The sequence below is a fragment of the Plecotus auritus genome, assembly GCF_963455305.1.
Source record: "Plecotus auritus genome assembly, chromosome: 4".
Lineage (NCBI taxonomy): Eukaryota > Metazoa > Chordata > Mammalia > Chiroptera > Vespertilionidae > Plecotus > Plecotus auritus.
Window position 1 is genome coordinate 16,253,870 of NC_137775.1, and position 19,902 is coordinate 16,273,771.

The window sequence follows — 19,902 nt, forward strand, 5'->3', positions numbered from 1 at the left end:
TGGGGAAGGTCAATGATTTGATAATTAGAGTTTTAGCTACAAAGAGTAAGTAGATGGTGCCATTTACCAAGACAGAACATTGAGAAAAAGAAGCAGGTTTGCTGGGGAAAATAATGCATTTATATTCACTAAAATAGTTGGATATTTATTTGGTCTGTTAATTTTTAACATTTACACACACACTTACCCGCAGACATATATTTTCACTGCATGGATAAGGGATATGACTTATGTATCATTGTTGACTAGATACATGAAGATTTATTAGCTTACAAAATAAATATTTAATCTGAACAGTAAGATGTCATCACTGTGACTCTCATAACAAAGTAACTAGATAGTAAGTTGCTTTCTATTCCAGTTTCATTCGAAAATACAGATTTTAATAATTAATTATATTAAAGCTACATATATACTTGGATAAAACTCAGAATATATTACAGAAGAATAAGGTTATATTTTAGAAAAATGCATAAAGTAATTGATATAATACATTAGACATATAAGACTATTAATACAATTCAAGACCATTTTACCATTGTTTGAGACTTCATTCTGATTAACACCTTTATTGCATATTTGAAAGACCCTAAAATACAAGGTCCAACTAAGTCATATCCAGACTCCAGACACACAGAAACTGAGGTAGTAAATACGTATCATTTTAAGTGCCTTAGTTTGTGGTCATATTGTTACCTAGCAATAGAAAAGTAATACAAGGGGTCCACTAAGATGAATTAACCCTGGAAAGACCCTATTTACCTTTGCTATTTGTACAAGTTCTTTGAGCTGGAAGGAATAATTAAATTGTTTAAGAATTTCAGAAATCTTAATAAATATAAAAATGAGATTAGTATGTGAAAAAATTGAAAAATAAAAATAAAAACTCAATGAGTAATAAGGTTTTACTGTAAATTCTAAATCTGAAAAATGCAAATACCATTAATTTTAGAGAATCAATCAGACTGGGTAGAACAAACATTACACTCTAGACACAAAATATAAGAGGGGGGAAAAACAATTGTCCCCACTTACTCTGTGAAAGGTAGGGGGACATTGCAATTTTTACTATATGAGTAAATAAAAATAAATATTTTATGTATCATTGATTGTATGTATGCATGATTCATACAGACACCCATAGCAATGTATGATTTTTCAGAGCTCCCATAATGTTATTTAATCAACATAAGAGAAAATAAATAAATGAATATTTATGTTGTCCTAGTATTTGTCAGGCAATTTGGGGCACTTTCAGACATACATGCTATGAACTGTGATTATAACCTTTCTATTATAGATAAGGAAACCGCATTTCAGAAAGTTAATGTGAAAAAGTCACACTTTGATTTCAGGGGAGGGCAGGAGTTCAAATCTCTGACTATCTGACCATCTATAGTTTTTTCATCAAAGGTTCTCAATACACAGAGCTGGTAGCTAGCCAGTAATCACAGGCACAGAATCAAAGCTGATATTCCTTCTGATTGTTTTGGGTGTGTTTTTTGTTTGTTTCTTTCTTATCAGTCAGTGCCTTCACTTTACTTGTTAATAAATGTTTTAAATATCACATCTACTTCTCAAAATACACTATTATTTAAAATATCCAGGTTAGAAATTAATATAATTAAAAGTTTGGAAAAAATAATGTACAGCATATGGAAAAACATTTTTTCTATGGGTCTTTCAACCTGTTGATTAAAAAGACAAGAACAAGTTAAGATTAGCATTCTAGAAGACAAGCGGTAAAGAGAATGGTGAGTCCTATTTCAAGTTTGAAAATAAAAGTGGAAATTGTGTTAAATCTTGATAGGAAAGATTTAGGTAAAGACAGCTTGACATAAGTATTGTTAGACACATAGTTTTCTAAGGAAAATATTGAGTATATTTGCATGAAAATATTTAACCCAGCATTGTGAATCTTTCCCTTTAAAAAGGCTCATATACACTCTTTCAAATATGTCAACTACAAATAATGAAAATTTCTTTCTCCTGGTCCTCTCTCAGATATCTTTGTTGATGAATATTAAAGGGAGATTTTTTTGAAAGAAAAGCATACAGCAGCAGAGCAAAATTATGTGGTGAGAAACCATAAATCTATACTATTTGTATAGCATTTATACAGTGTAAATTCATATAAATAAAGTGCACATATCTGACTTGTGATGCACAACATAAAATATGAATGTAAATTTTTTATCTTAATAAATATTGAGTTCCTAAAACCTATGAGACACTTATAAAGCAAAAAAATATTATTAGGTAACTGTATCACAAAAAGTTGTAATATTATTAATAGAGATATTCTTTGCTAAATGTAATTAAAATTATTTTTAAGTATTTTAAATATAACAGTAGCTTAAGATCAACAGCCAGTAATGGTATTTTATTCTAGAACAATTTTGCAAGTTGTCTTATTTTTTCTAAATTTATACTTCAGATATCTTTGAATTAATATTACAAGGGTCAATATAAAGTCATCTAAAACATAGCTAACTATTGTTTCATGGTAACATTCTAATGTTCTTCGAATGGTGGGGAGCTTAAAGTAGGAGGTGATTCATACATACTTAGACCAACGCCTCCCAAATTTTGATGTGCATGTGAATCACTTGGGAATTTTGTTAAAAGATAGATTCTGATTCAGTGGGTTTGGGGAGGTGCCTGAGAATGTGCAGTTGTAACAAGTTCCCAGATGATGAGGATGCTGCTAGTACATGGACCACACTCGGAGCGAAAAGGTCCTAGAGCATTGCAAGGGGTGCTTAGAGGAAAATTCTGCTTTTGGTTTTAGTTTCTAATTTTTAGCAACTCTTGAAATGAATAAACCTCAAACAGATCATGTTTAGCTGACATGACTATGGCTTTCATGAAATTAATCTCTGACCTGATTGTTTTTTTTTAAACTGCAGCGGTGTCAACTTTTTATTAATAGGCTCTTTTCCAGTAGAAAATGTCCATAGCTTCTGGTGTGTATAAACCTAGGAAGGTGAAGGACTCCCATTTTAATAAGGAGCAAGTATCCTGGCTTAAAGAATCCTTTTAAGGATGTACACTTTGCTCTAGCCGGTTTAGCTCAGTGGGCGGAAGGGTCCCGGGTTCCATTCTGGTCAAGGGCACGTACCTCGGTTGCAGGCTCCTCCCCAGCCTCACCCTGGTTGGGGCACATGCAGGAAGCAACCAATCGATGTGTTTTTCTCACATTGATATTTCTCTCTGTCTTTCCCTTTCTCTTCCACTGTCTCTAAAAATCAATGGAGAAATATCTTCGGGTGAAGATTTAAAAAAAAAATAAAATAAAGACATTCACTTTATAATCATCTAGACAGTGTGGACAATATGTATTCGATATTATGTGTAGATAACTAAGTACATATGCAACTGTTATTGATTATAGAACAATTCACAATTTGTGTTTCAGAAATGCTCATAGACTTGTATGAAAATAGATTAATCATACTGGTAGAGATATTAAGAAGGACTAAATACTGCACAAACTACAGCCTCCTTTCTTAAGATTTGCAATTATCTTTTGGTGGAAATACAAACCAAAATGAAGTGTCTCTCTAAATTTTCTAGTTACCAGGGAGACATGTTACTAGAAAACTCCACTTATTGGAGGGAAATTCAGCATATAGTTTTACATAGAGAATAACCTTGTCATTAATCCATTATTAATTGTCCCAATAATAAGCTCTATGACCTTGAGAAAGGAACTCCTTTTTAGCCTCAGTTTTCTTATATAGAAGGGAGCTGTATTCATTTTATTTAAAGAGTGATTTATGTAAAAATATTTTGTGGAAAATAAATTTGCAATTCTTCTATGTCAATTTTATATGAGCCTTCTAAAAATTTGTCTCTTGGTGCATAAGAGAGATTTATAGTAACCAGATAGGCCCTGGTATATTAGTTTTCTAATGCTGCCATGACAAATTACCACCAATTCAGTGGCTTACAGTATCACAAATTTATTTACTATCGTACAGTTCTGTGATTCAGAAATCCAGTATGGGTTTCAAGGAGCTCTAAGGGAGAGCTGGTCTCCTTGCTCTTTCCAGCTTCCACAGGCTACTGTATTCTTTAACTCATGGCCTTTTCTCTCTTTTATATATATTTTTTTATTGATTTCAGAAAGGAAGGGAGAAGGAAAGTTAGAAACATCAGTGATGAGAGGGAATAATCAATTGGCTGCCTCTTACACGCCCCCTACTGGGGATGGAGCCTGCAACCTGAGGCATGCCCCAGCTGGGAATGGAATCATGACCTCCTGGTTCATAAGCTGATGATCAACCACTGAGCAACCCCGGCCAGCCCTTTTCTCCATCTTTAAAGCCAGTAGTGGCTGATCAAGTGATATCACATCTTCCTCTAACCACAGTGAGGAAGGTTCTCCACTTTTAAAAACTTCTTTGATTAGAATAGACCCACTCACATAATATAGGATAATCTCTCTATCTCCAGGCCCTTAATTTAATCACATCTGAAAATTCCCTTTTGCATTATAAAATATCACATTTACAGGTTCTGGGGATTGATATATGGATGTCTTTGTGGGCCATTATTATGCAAACCAAAACTAATATTTTCTCTCCTCTTTATCAATAGACACTGTGTGAACACTTCTCTATGCAAAGTGTTGTCTAGGCCTGTTCAGCAGAACAAAGTACTGTGTGGGGTTCTTACTGTTGCTTATTGAAAGTTGCTTCAATTCGCTGGCCCACAGCCAGGGCATCTTTTAAGAATAATAATCAAATATAATTTCCACTCACATTTGGAAAATGTCCAAATGGGGTAGTAATTGAGAATCTCTAATGCCAGGTCTAAATGTTAATTTTTGAGCTACTGCCTATACAGTCTCAGATAAGGGTCACTCTATATTGGGGATTACTTCTTTATCTCTAAGTAGTCCTTCTTATTCATTCTCTTCCTGTTCCCTACAAAGCCTGGGGCTAGGTGAATTTCTTCTGAAAAAGAAGCTGGGGTACTTCAGTAGATAGCCACTGAGGTCACCTTTTGACCATGTACAGTTTTGTCCATGCTATCCAATTTGATTGATGTATGTTCTCCATGCTGAATGTACCTTTTTAGAACAGAGCAGTGTCATAAAATAAATATACATTGATGATAGAACCATAGAATATTAAATTAAAAGAGGAGGGATGATCATTGTCAATTTTAAAAAATGCAATAATAAATGAATTTCGACATTCTTACAATGAAATACTCTACAGAAAGAAAAATAACAAACTACTGCTACATACAATGAAATAGGTGAGTCTTATAGAGTATTGAATCAATGCATCAAGGCATAAAATAATACATACTCTGTGGTTCCAGAGAGAGAGAGAACAAACTTGGAAGAACTAAGTTATATGGTTTGTGGAAGTCATAAAACTATTATGCAAAGCAAGAAGATTGTTATCCAAAAAGTCAGAATAATTATTCCCTGTGGGGAAGGTTTAGAGAAGGGGAGTCTTGATTAGGAAGCAAAACTGAAGTGAGAGTCAGTTGGTGGGTGGGCAGATGGAAATAGACTTCAAAGGTGATGGAAATATTGTTTCCTGACTTGGGTGTGGGTTATGTTTAGTAAATTATATATAAATGTATGTGATGTATGCAACTTTCATTGCCTTTATTTTATGAAAATAACTTATAGAAAAATTAAAAACATTTTAAAAACTATGATGACTTGCTTTGGCTGGGTAGTTCAGTTGGTTGGAGCGTCATCCTAACACACCAAGGTAGGTTCAGTTCCCAGTCAGGGCACATACATGACTCAACCAGTGAATGCAAAAATAAGTGGAGTAACAAATCTCAGTCTCTCTCTCTCTCTCTCTCTCTCTCTCTCTCTCTCTCTCTCTCTCTCTCTCTCTCTCTCTCCAAACTAATAAAACTAAAAACTGTGATGACCCATTATACACTTCTTTTAACACTGAACTGATAAGATGGCTGGTCTCTTGAAAATCAAAAATTGCCATGGTTATCTAATTCATTTTTCATGTGTAAATAGAGCACTTGTGGATTTTGGCTTCTAGGTAGGTCAGTGTTATCTAACAACTTAATTTTAAGTGAGTCCCTACATGATTAGCAAACACATTTGTCATTTTGGTAGTGACTCAAAGGATTAAAAGAAAACAAACATTGGAGATGCTCTAAGTGGACATGCAGAGTTCAACATGTCCCAATATAGGGTGAGTATCAAGTAAAGAAATGTAATCCACACTCCAGTTTATTACTTAGCTTCTATAAAATGATGTGAGGCAATTTTGCAAAGTCCTGCCTTTCAGTTTACCCATCAGAGCTGCTTCCACCTGTGCTCTCCTCAAATTATGCTGTCACGTCAACTTATTAGCTCAAGTACACAAAAATAAGCCATCACCTTTCACTGGTTTTCCTCAAGGGGGAATCATGTCATTTCATTTACTTGTGAATCTCTTTGCCCCAAATTTCCTTAAAATTATTGTCTTTTTTTTTCTTTCTACTATAGAATTATAAATAGCAAATCAAAGCAGCCAGACATAATTACATATCAGTAAAGATTATATTCGATTCCAGAAAACTCTAATCACTGGACAAATGGCTATAATTAATATACTGACTCTTAGTTGGTAACTGACAGGAGGATTTTAAAAAGACAGTCCCACTTATAGAAATCCCTTATTTTTACTTAAAAAGAATTATCTGTGTAAGATTAGAAGATAACTAAGCCAGGAGTTTCTCATAGTTGAGCACAGTTGGTCATTAACTGGGATGTAGGTTAGCATCCCTTTAGGAAAATGTGTGGGATTGAGGAGTCAAAATTGAGGTGATAGGTGTACTGCATGCAAATTGTCCTGTAATGTCTAGAAAGACCTTTCTGACAAATTCTCCTTCCCCAAATGCCAATAAAATGTGTCTCCTCTACCTTTGATTCAACATAGAGCATGAGGCCAAGATATAAATTTAGTGAAAACATATCAAATAACTATTTGTTAAATAAATTAACCTAGAACTTCCAGGATCTCGGGGTGTTGATGAAATTGAATTATTTGCATTTCCTTTCTGTTCCTGTCCTTTTTCACTTAGAAATATCCTTCAAGTTCTAACTTAAGTTTTACTTCTTTATGAGAATCACTCATCAACCAAGTTCATCTATTTTCCTCTTCCTATATTTCTCTGATAATCATATCTCATAACAGTTTATTTGTTACATATCAGCCCATTCTTTAGTTGTTTCATGTGTGTAAATGTCTACTTTAGACTTGAGTGGTGAGAAACCAAGGATTCTATCTCACAATTTTTATATATAACTAGAGGCCCAATGCATGAAAATTTATGCAAGAATAGGCCTTCCTTCCCCTGGCTGCCGGCACCGGCTTCCTTCCTCCGGCCCCTCTAGCAGGCACCCGGGACCAGGGCTGCTTCCCTCCAGCCCCGGCTTCGACTGGAATGACGTCTGGAAGGATGTCCGGAATGACATCCAGTCTAATTAGCATATTATCCTTTTATTATTATAGATTTTAACTGTTACTTCTTTTAGGAAACTTGGAACTTCTTAGGAAACAGCCTTGTATCATATAGTTATTTATGCAATTATTTCATTTCTCCTGAGGACTACATTTGTATATATTTCACATTTCAAGGACATCTTGACAAGACCACTAGTCTGTAACACTGGTTCTCATAGTAAGAACTTAGAACAACACTGACCATAGAGTTAGTTTTTATTTAAAAACCAATTTCTCATTATTAATGTGAAGAAGCTTATTTAATGAGTACCTATCTGACTATTATTTCATCATTTCTTATTTTTTTATATTTTTATTGATTTCAGAGAAGGAGGGAGAGGGAAAGAGAGATATAAATATCAATGATGAGAGAGAATCATTGATTGGCTGCCTCCTGCATGCCCCACACAGGGGATCAGCCCACAACCAGGGCATATGCCCTGATCTGGAATGGAACTGTGACCTCCTGCTTCATAGACTGACACTCAACCACTGAGCCATGCCAGCCGGGCTTATAATTTCTTTATGCATTAGAAGTGGTGCTCCATAAATACAAATTAAGCTTAAAATAGAATATTTGGGAATAAAAAGCAGCAATGGAAATACAAATAATGGGAAAACTATATAGGTGGGGGAGGGAAAAACCTAGAGATCACAATAAACAACCAATTCAAAATAAATGAGGACTGTAAGATATCCAACCTTTTCAATATTATAGCAATAGGATGACTTAATAAAAATAGAGTATTTAAACCAGGATTTTTACCCAATTTCATAGCCAGGGAACTCTGTACATTGGTCATTTGAGGGCTTCATCCCACAGATCTATCCCCTACAACCTATCTCTTTTTTCTTCATTTCTACATTGATCCAACCTACTCCTAATCTCTTTATTCTTTGTCCAGCCATTTACCTTCCCAACAATGGCATGTGCAATGCAGATTAACAGAGTCAATGATGGGGCATTCTTTATCATTCTAAAACTATTTTCAGTGAGTTTCAATGTGTTCATTAATGATAAAATTTATGAACGATAGCATGACTTTATTCAACTAAATTAAATACCCATCATTCATAAATCCAACGGTAGCCATATGTTTTTAAATCTGTACAGTCTTAATTTTCCTGGTCTTTTTTTTCTTGTTTTTCAATCTACTATATTAGAGTCAGAGACCTTGTGTTATTCATCTTCATGTCCCCATTGTCTGGCATTCAGCCTAGTACATAATAGGTGCTAAAATATTGATTACAACTGAAACTCTGACGTGACCTCCTGCTTTATAAGTCTGTTTATAGGTTGTCAATTAATACCATAGAATCTAAAATTTTGTTATATTTCAAATGGACTTTATTTGCTTTTCCCTAAACGCAGCATCTAATACTTCTGCAGATTTATATTCACAAACTTGTTTTTCTTTACCATACTAAGATAACTGAAAGATTCTATAGTACACTCTTTTCCTTCCAGGCAATTGTACACAAGTCAAATAGGAATAACCAGGGACAAAAATAATAGCTCCAGCACTGAAGGTCAAAGACGCAACACTTGGTATTTACCATTTCTGCCTTGACATTGTATCAAATGTCTACCACAGAAATTCTTTTAATCACATGATGATTTTATTTTAAAAGGTCACAATAAATTTTCCAGGGAAACCTTGCTAAAAATGTATTTTGAAAGTTTAAATAAGTGGGAACTGATTTTCTCATATCCAATGTGCTCAGACCTTTTTAAAACTAAGTTCTAAATATTAAGCACTTTTTCTTTCTTTTGTGTGTCTCACCATTTCAGTAACCCGGGGTGGAGAGAGAACAATGCAGCAAAGGAGTACCGAAGGTAAAACCAGTCCAGTGCAATGAGCTGTGGCCCCCTGCCTTCTGAATAAAACCAGATTCCCCTTATAAAAAGCAGGCTGCTGAATAGAAATGAAGTTTGTTCTTGTAGGTTACAACATTGTATCTTTAACTTTTTTAAGTGAACTCCACATGCTCCAGCCTCTGTCATAGCTACCATATTAGAAAATACTTAAGCCATATATATTTAAAGGGGATATTTGTAAGATGGGCTCTGTGGTTTATGATGAAACAGCTCATTTACATACCAAAGGATCTCTCAAAATCATAAATTCTATGTGCCTTTGACAGCTTGCTTCAGCAAAGAGGTGTGGAAGGTTTGATGTTTAGAGAGCATGATTTGTACAGAGAGAAGGAGAACTTTACTCATTACACATATGCCAACAATATTCTTTTTAACTTCCTTTGAAGATGGAAAAATACTACAGTTTTGTGTTAGGAAGTTCATCTATCTCTGAATAACCCTCACTTGGGGCAATACATGTTTATGTGACACTCAAGTAAGCATTTCCTAACAGAAATTGTGCACTTCACTGAGATTATCCACAGGAAATCAGAATTGAGGATAGCAAAAAACTTAACTTTCACAAATCTTCATAGAACTTGAAGATGAATAAACCTAAACTCTATAAACTTGCGATAATTGTAAGATATTGATGCATAGTCACCAAATAAAGGTTTTCACTTCATTTACAGGTTTTAAATTTTCTAAATATATTCTTTTTTTATTTGAAGGAAGAAAAGAAAATACTGTTTTAAACTCCATGACTGTAAAACCAAAAGCTTAACAGAAAAATCTTAGCCATCTATGCATTCTCTTTTCAAATTGATATATTCAACCCAAAGGTCAATGTAGACAATTTAAAACTTGCTTAGTTGCACCATTTTATGTTTCTCTCATATTAAATATTGTTAACTGATTAAAAATTAATGCAAACAGTATTGGAGGCTTTAAATCTCTAAGTATTCCTATGCCCTTGGAATAACTGAATAGGCTCAATTCATTTTGCATTGTAAAAGTAGCATGATTTTTAAATTATAGTCACAACGATGACCAAAAATAAATAAGAAAAAACAAAAAGCACTTAAGATGGCAAACAGAACATTTTCCTTGGGTACTGTGTGCGGTGGGGTGGGGGTTGGGGCAGGGAGAGTCACTATTACAAATAAAAAAAGCTACAACATAAAGATTCTTAATGGAACCCAGCTAGGACTGACACTAGAAAGATATATTTTCTGTTCACTTTCACTGCAGATTTTGCACCACGGATGCTTTGCACAATTAAAACAATGTAAACTTAATTTTACCAACTAGCAAGATCTTATAAAAAGTTGAAAAAATTATCTGGCCATGTGACACACAGTTAACCAAGATTCACCCACTAGTTTCCGGCCTGGCCCCATGAGGCTCCCCCATCCTCCCCAGAACACATATGGCCAGATTTCTGACTTGAAACCCCACACACTTTCTACTCTGTCACACTGCCTTTAATTACTTTAATGCTGTCTTCTCTCAGCTCTGCATTACTTTTTCTCTCTGGTTTTCAATGAACTCTATCGCCCACTGATTTTCACAATCTGCTTTCTTCACTTTTTCTAAATTCAACTTGAACAGTACAGAAGGTCAAGTAGTTTTAGTCAGACTGATCAGGTTTATGTGATATCTGCTTTCTAGCTTTTCAGAGTTTCTGTGATATTTAAAAGAGATATTCATGTAAGACCTTAGCCCTTCATACCCTGTCAATACAGAGATATTTCAGACCAGTGTTTCTTAGAATTATTTTACTTGCATCATACTGGCTCCTTAGGTTTTTAATTTCTTAGGTTTTCATATGGACCATCTCAAAATAATCTGTTACTAATTACTGTCACTGATAATTTGGAAAAAAATATATAAAACTAATCTCCAGATTCCCACATTATGATTATATTTAAAAATTGGCATTTCCTTGTCTGCTGTTACAAATGTAATGTACATTCCTGGACTCCTCTAATATTAGTATATTTGTTTTCCATTTCAATAACAACAGACTGTTCGCTTTAGAGAGTAATTTGCACTTATAAATAAACTAGAGGCCTGGTGCATGTATTCGTGCGCCAGTGGGGGCCCTCAGCCTGGCCTGCAGGATTGGGCCGAAACCAGCTCTCCGACATTCCCCAAAGGGGTCCCGGATTTTGAGAGGACGCAGGCCAGGATGAGGGACCCCACAGGTGCACAATCAGGGCTGGGGAGGGACGCAGGAGGTTGGCCAGCCAGGGAGGGACCGCAGGAGGGCTCTAGGGCATGTCCAGCCCATCTCACTCAGTCCCAATGGGCCGGACCCCAGCAGCAAGCTAACCTATCAGTCAGAGCATCTGTCCCCTGGTGGTCAGTGCATGTCATAGCGAGCGGTTGAGTGGCCTTAGCATATCATTAGCATATTACGCTTTGGTTGGTTGAACGACGACCAGACAACTGGACACTTAGCATATTAGGCTTTTATTATATAGGATTTGGTGGTCAGTGAATTCACTTACCAATGTGTATGTGTGTGTGTGTGTTACAAAAATGTATTCCTATTAATTTATTTACTTTACTAAAAGCATTAGCTCTGTTTTTCTTTCTAATTCTTAATTAAGGAGAGGCTTGAATATTCACAAAAGTAGACAGAATATTGTAATGAAACCCCAAGTACCCATCACCAGTCAAAATATAATCAACTCATGACCAATTCTATACCCACAAACCCACCTACATTCCTCTCTAGCATATTACATAGAAGTACATTTCAAACACTGTATCAGCTCATCAGTATATATTTGAATATGATCTTCAAATATGTATTAAAGCACAACCATGATATGTTTATTCCACTAAAAATATAATAATTTACTAAATCTAATATCCAAAGTGTGTCAAATTTCCAATTATTTCATTATAATTTTTTAAGTTTCTTTAAATTATGATCCAATAATCGTACACATTGTGATGAGTTGCTCTATTTTTATATCTTTTAAGCTATAAGATTTTTGGCATCTCTTTTTGATCCTAATAACTTATTTGAAGGAACTGGTTTGTTTGTACTGTAGAGGTTCCTATACTCTGGATTTTGTTGACTTCATGTTATGGTATAGTTTATAGCATATTCTGTGCCCCTCTGTTTCTTGAAAATTGGAGGCTATATTTTTATTGTTGTTCTTTTCTTTTTCTCTCTTTTATTATTTTTTTTTTATTTTGTTAGTCCTCGCTATCATTTTACTGGTTGGTTAGGTTTTGCCCTATATTTTGCCAACAGCTTGCATTATTGTGGTTTCCAGACTTTTATACAAGGATCTTTGCATTTTCCTCTAGTGGTACATAATAGTAAAAAAATTCTAACCTTGCATTTAAATGGCCTGTATATACATCTTTTCCTTTAACTGTGCTTCTTACCATCATGATTCTCCTCCAAATACACTGACTTATTAATTTCGACTTTAAAATGTGTCCCTGCATCTAAAAATGATATTCTGTGGTCTATTGCTTTTCGTGGAAAGGAGAACATACCCAGAAGTAATTAGACGTGGACCTAGTGCTTTATTCTCTTTCTCCTCCTCCCACCCACAAGTCATCTCCACTTAGGCCAGAGTAGCTGCTCTTGGTTTTAGTCAGATAATTACAGATATGTAAGTTGGATCTCTTCCTTCTTTTAATTTTACTATCCGTTGCTGTAAATGATATAACTTCTGTACATAGTTGTTAAGTAGTTTAGCTATAAATTATTGATCTTTTTCCTTGAGAGCAACAATGGGTCCTCGTGTGCTACAGGTTCTGTCAAAGCAGTGCATTGTGTAACATAAAAACCCTCTCATAGGTTTGATACAGACACAGTGAAATACACTTGAACTAATAGTAAGAAAAGAATTGCATACACAGTACAATAACCCTTCTCCTGAATCCTGAAATTATATAGTTTAGAAGTTGAGAGAATGACATACTTATAACTTTAAAAAAAAGAATTTTTCTCAACTAAGTGTTCTAGTAATGCTAATTATATACACACACACACACACACACACACACACACACACACACACACACACTAGAGGCCCAGTGCATGAAATTCATGCACGGGGGTGGGGGGGTGTCCCTCAGCCCAGCCTACACCCTCTCCAATCTGGGACCCCTCGAGGGATGTCCGACTGCCCGATTAGGTCTGATCCCACTGGGATCGGGCTTAAACGGGCAGTCAGACATCCCTATCACAATCCAGGACTGCTGGCTCCCAACTGCTTGCCTGCCTGCCTTCCTGATGCCCCTAACCACTTCTGCCTGCCAGCCTAATCACCCCCTAACCACTAACCTGCCAGCCTGATTGATGCTTAACTGCTCCCCTGCCAGCCTGTTTGCCCCTAACTGCCCTCCCCTGCAGGCCTGGTCCCCCCCAACTGCTCTCCCCTGCAGGCCTGGGTCCCTCCCAACTACCCTCCCCTGCTGGCCTGATCACCCACAACTGCCCTCCCTTGCAGGCCTGGTCCCTCCCAACTGCCCTCCCTTGCAGGCCTGGGTTCGCCCCAGTTTCTGTCCCCATCTTGTGGTGGCCATCTTGTGTCCACATGGGGGCAGGATCTTTGACCACATGGGGGCAGCCATCTTGTGTGTTGCAGTGATGGTCAATCTGCATATTTCTCTTTTATTAGATAGGATAGAGGCCTGGTGCACGGGTGGGGGCCAGCTGGTTTGCCCTGAAGGGTGTCCCGGATCAGGGTGGTGGTTCCCTTGGGGCGTGGGGCGGCCTGGGCGAGGGGCCTGTGGTGGTTTGCAGGCCGGCCATGCCCCCCGGTGACCCAAGGGAGGCCCTGGTATCTGGGGTTTATTTATCTTCTACAACTGAAACTTTGTAGCCTGGAGCAGAGCCAAGCCTTCTGCTTGCTCGGTGGCGGCAGCCATTTCTTTTGGGATTTATTTATCTTCTATAATTGAAACTTTGTAGCCTTAAGCGGAGGCCTGGGCCGGCCAGGGTGTGCGGAAAGCTTGGCTTCATCACCGGGGACAACCCTAGCCACCTGCTCTTTCCAGCTCCGTGGTTGCCGTCATTTCTGTTTGGGTTTATGTATCTTCTATCACTGAAACTTTGTAGCCTTGAGTGGAGGCCTAGGCTGGCAAGGGCAGGTGGAAAGCTTGGCTTCCTCCATCGCTGGGGAAACCTAAGCCTCCCTCTTCCTCTCTGTGGCCGTAGCCATCTTGGTTGGGTTTATTTGCATATTTGCTCCTGATTGGCTGGTGGGCGTGGCTGGTGGGCGTGGCTGGTGGGCGTGGCTGGTGGGCGTAGCGAAGGTATGGTCAATTTGCATATTACTCTTTTATTAGATAGGATGATTTCTACCAACAGGAATCCATTATGTAAATATTTTATTTCTTGCTATTTTGGAGGTCTTTAGACCAAATGAGCACAATTATATAAGTATTACTATAAACCAGGGGTCCTCAAACTTTTTAAACAGGGGGCCAGTTCACTGTCCCTCAGACCATTGGAGGGCCGGACTATAGTTTAAAAAAAAACTATGAACAAATTCCTATGCGCACTGCGGGCCCGGGACGAGTCGGCTGCTAAGCAGGACAGGCAGCGGCACCCGGCGGGCCGGATAAACGTCCTTGGCGGGCCGCATGTGGCTTGCGGGCCGTAGTTTTAGGACGCCTGCTATAAACAATAATTTGTTTATGTATTAGTTAACTGGCAATTTGAAAACATTACATATTTTTTCAAAAATCTCCATTTTTTAAATTTATTAAGAATTAAATGTCATTTTATTAACAGATTACTCAAAATATATTTTGCATAGTGATATATACTGTCAAATAGATGCTGACATTGGTAGTTGAAAATTCATATGGACCTCAGAAGGGAAACTAACTTTGGCACTTGTCTAGGAATAACTGAGCCTCTGCAAAGAAGATAGAAGGTTATTTATAGTGTTAAAACTTAGTGCTGTTTGAGTCTGATCCAGTCTGTGGCCAGCTCTAACCTACCCAAAGTAGCATTGGCCAAACCAGAACAGGGACCTAGTGTAGGCCCCTATCAACCTCCAAATATTAGTATCACACAGCAAGAAGAAGTATTCAACATGACTTTGGGATCAGAGATGTGGTTGTGAATCCTAGCTACATCATATCTAGCTGTGTGAGTTCAGGCAAATTTCTGGCCTCTCTAAACCTCAGGTTCCTATTCTGTAAATAGCAATAATTAAGTCTCTGTCTCATTTGGTTGTCCTGAGGATTAATTGATCACAAAGCAAGCTTAACACTGTGCTTGATATATGTCTTCTGAATAAATGTGAAGTGTTATTATCATTGTAATTATTATTATCTTTATTAATTTATCAAGGCCAGCATCAAAAAATGTTGTTTGCCTAAAGTCCTTTGGTGTTCAACTTGGTCCCAGTTCTGGTTACTCTATTTCTCTGTTCCTGAAAGACAATTCCATACCTTGCATTACTTCCTTTCGTTTGTCAGATGAAGTCATCCAGCTTAGAACATGCAGTGGAAATCTGGGTGAAGAACTGGGTAAGGTTTAGAGACATGCCCTGCATTATGGTTGAATAAGCTCTGGGCTACGCCAAAGGAGACATGAAGTGTATCCTCAGACCTCCTGTAATTATTAATGACCATGGAGAGTCATATAACTGTACGAACCTCAGTTTTTCAAAATTTGAGGTGAGGACAGTGAACTAGAACTCTGTAAGGGGCTACTGAGCTCTGACTTTAAGTGCTACGATGTGTTTGCTTGCTCTGTGATAAATGGATCAGAAGAGTAATCAGTAGATGTCATAGGCTACTAATGCAGTGTTTACATTTAAGTAATATGTCCAAAAGTGGTACAAAAGAAATATAGCAGGTGAGAGGAAAGAATATTCCAGGTTGTACCAAGGCCCTGTAGAAAAGCGTACCTCTAAAAGAAGGCTAGATGAGACACAAAAAGTGAGAATCATGAAGACAAAAAGAAAAGTGTCTAGTAGAAGCAGCGTGCAAGAAACTTTAGATCACCACTGAGAATGACTGAAGTGCTAACCTTAAAAGTTAAGCTCTGATTTGGCAGTCTAATTATCATTCGAGAAATATGACTAATAAATCATTCCAGAAAATGATAAGAGCACATAATTGATGTTCAGATGACATAGGTCCTATGAACTGCTAAAGCCAGGGAGTAGGAAATGACCATCACCCAGGAACTAGATGGCCTTTTTGCATTTTTAATTTATTTCTAATTCAATGATTTTTAATGGGTGACTCCAGGAGGTCTTCCAAGAACACTTTAAACTCTCCCACGGGGAGAACATAGAAAAGTTCTATTTCATATTGAAGAATTCTCCTGTAAAATGTTTTATCAATTAAGTGCAAAGGTCTACAGAGCATAATCTGCAGACAAGCCAAAAATGTTTTGGCCAAGTGACCTCCTGATTCAGCTGGCAGTTTTGTGCAGAGGCAGAGAAATATATTCATAGGTATCTTAACAACTTGTGCAGGGCTAAGCAAGAAGTTTTTATAGACTGCACTCTTTAAGACAAACCAAAGGCTGTATGACTCAGAATATCTAAGGAATAGGGAAAAATGCTGTTTATATATAGTTAGCAAATTCTCAACTAAAATGGGTGAAGAGTAAACCTGATATCCTTTTACAGGAAAGAGAAAACACAAACTAGATTTTAGGGAACTAGCTTCTAATCTTGGCAATAATGTGGTCTTGAGCAAGTCACCAAACATCTGAGCTACCGTTTCTATTTCTGCCAAATGGAGATAATAATGCTGACTTAATTGAATTGTGTGAGGTTTAAATAAGTAAATACACATAAAGCCCTGAGCAATTGTTTTTGTTAATTTGGGGTATCAGACTAAATGTCTCAATGGAAAGTACAAGTAAGATATTTCTCCTTATCAATACAGAAAATCTCCAACTCTGAAGTCACTGTGTGTCCATCGAACTGTCTATTCGCAGAGCCAAAACCTCAGGTTCTATTTTTCAGTTGTCTGATTAAAAACAAACCAACACAGCATTCAACTTGGAAGCTTTGAGAGCACCACCTGTCTGACTTTCTTACAGCTGTCAGAAGCAAATTTTAGATCCACCTCCCAAATTTTTACACCAACTAGAACCGGATTGTGTCTGTGTTCAACATGCTTTCGTTGTTTTAAAGGGACTTTTTATCTTAAGATATAAAAAGACATTTGTATATTTACATCTAAACATACATTTTACATATAATACATATGTAAAACAATTACTACCATGGTGAAATAATTAAACATTATATGCTTTACTTATAGCATGCACCTTTTCAGAATAAGTATTGAAATAAAATATTTGTTTTAATATAAAGATAGAATTCATCATTTAAGGGGAAAAGAAACATGAGTGACTAAAAAGAATCAGAATACAGCCAGTTTTAAATTGCTTTATTTTGGAAATCACATTGATCTGTAGTGATTTTCTGTAATTCCAAACCTTGTCTCTAGTAAAATATAAAAAAATTTTGAGGGAGAACTTATGTCTTAAGTTGTATACAAATCTGTATGTATGTGTATTTATATACTCCAGTTAGAAAGGAAAAATAAATTAAGATCTCTATTTTAAAATATCAGTAGGCAAAATGCTCAAATTCATTTTTCTAAGTTGAAACACGAAATACAACATTTTAAGTTTATTGTGGTCTCCATGCTTGCAAGCCTTATACTTTTACTAGGTGAGATATCAGCTATGTTACATGGCCATGGCTATTTATAGAGGTGTGGGTGACACTAGTGACTAGTGGGGCCTTTGGCAGAGCAGAAAAGTTTCCACATGCAAAATTTCCGAAAAACCTCTTCCCAGTCCCCCAACACACGGATCTGCTCGCCTCTCAGCTCCCAAATCCACTTCTCTGATCCCATATGGCGTCACCTGATCAAAGCAATAAACTAAAAACAACATTTTAAGTCGGCACATTGACTGTCAATTTCTATTTTGTTTTCTAGTTGATACAATTGGAAAATGGTAGCAGTACCTTCGGCAGTGATCTCAGTCATGGTGGTTCCAGAGAGGAAAAGGCAGGCCAGAAGTCCTGATCTAGTGGCACTTTGCAGAATACTTTAGGATTCGAGAACTCTGCTGGGGGGGTTCTGGGTGAAGAGTGAGGGCTCTTGGTTTTCCTGGCTGTTCCTGCTGCTCCTTTGTTGTCTTCTTGAACTTGTCTCTTCTCTGCAGAGTTCTCCCCCTGGAAACAACCTGAGCCCTTTCCAAGCAGCACTTGTGGCACAGGCAGAAGTATCAGCTTCGAATAAAAATAGCCTCATCTCCCTAGGACTCTTCAGTACTTTTTTTTTGGGCACTGGGAAACACACACACACACACACACACACACACACACACACACACACACACCAGCTCCCCAGCCCCAAATAGAGATAGGCAATAAAAAAAAATAAAGAAATAATGAAAGAAGGAAAAGGAACTAAAAAGTATTGCTTAATCCCTCGCAGTTTTCCTAAGATAATTACAGTTCTCGGGGTCTACATCTGAAAACATGAAATAAAGAGTTGAAAGTAATCTTATCCATGATAACTCAGATTTATTCTTAGTGCCCCTTAATGCTCAGAACATTCCTCTTCCCCTTATTTGGTGTGGGGAGGGTCCTGCAATGTCTAGCAGAGGCAAAGGGGAGGGTAGTCTTAAGTCATTTTCTCCACCTTGATTCCCTATCAGTCTAAATCCACTGAGCAAGTGCAGTTATTTATATAGGGCTACGCTTAAAGTTGCAACTATTAAATCCTGAAGCTTCCTTGTAGGAGACTAAGACTATCCAAACACTAGTCAATAAGAAATATGTAATATGAACTTATATTAACATTTGAGAACAGATGAATTACTCGATTTTTGGTTCACTTTAATATCTTACTAAAAACAAAGTATCTGAACTTATGTATGCAATAAAAGAAAGGGAAGGTGGCCCAAAGTTTAGAAATCTATTTAGTAAAATATTTCAGCTTTTCCCTACCTCAACTTCAAGAAAAATAAAATAAAATAATGATCATAGTTGCTAACAATTAGCCAGATTGGCTGATTAGCGTTTCATCTTTCTACTCCTAGCCAAGTGTTAATGAGCAGAGAAATATTCAATGGTTGGTGGTTGGTAGGAGAAGGAGAATCAAAGGGCATTGATAATCACAAATTCTAGGCAATTTGTGAATAATCAAGGCCTGACAATCCTTATCTTTTATTTTAGTCTTATATTCAACCTAACAAATGTTTGTAGTTTAAACTTTTAGCCTTAACTTTCTGCCTTTGGTTGTCAGAATCTCTTGAATTTGTATGGTACCTTAGAGATCATAAAGAAAAGTCATGGGTGTTGTTTTAATATTTGAGATTCCGAAAAGCGTTGCATGAGGTATTTCCGTAGACAATGACCTCCTCCATCCATGTCAGCAGTTCTGTATTTGCTGCCCAATTCTTTGTGCACTAGAGAGTGTTCATATACCAGCCCAATAAAAACATATTTAAGTAAACATTCTCAACTCACAAAAGAGGAAGTAATTCCAGTTACATTCATGATTTTATGTAAGATCCTACACTCA

The 19,902-nt window shown here is 36.9% G+C and overlaps 1 protein-coding gene across 3 annotated transcripts in view; it reads right to left on the bottom strand.

The window, feature by feature from the left end:
* The window catches only part of TRDN (triadin), a 301,414-nt gene extending 282,524 nt beyond the window's left edge, over positions 1-18,890 (bottom strand). For all 3 annotated transcript variants that reach the window (XM_080663584.1, XM_080663583.1, XM_080663585.1), the window contains exon 1: positions 18,336-18,890. In XM_080663584.1, coding sequence (XP_080519710.1) covers positions 18,336-18,357 — 22 coding nt within the window. In that variant the 5' untranslated portion in view covers positions 18,358-18,890. The remainder of the gene's footprint in view (positions 1-18,335) is intronic.
* Between the last annotated feature and the right edge of the window lie 1,012 nt (positions 18,891-19,902).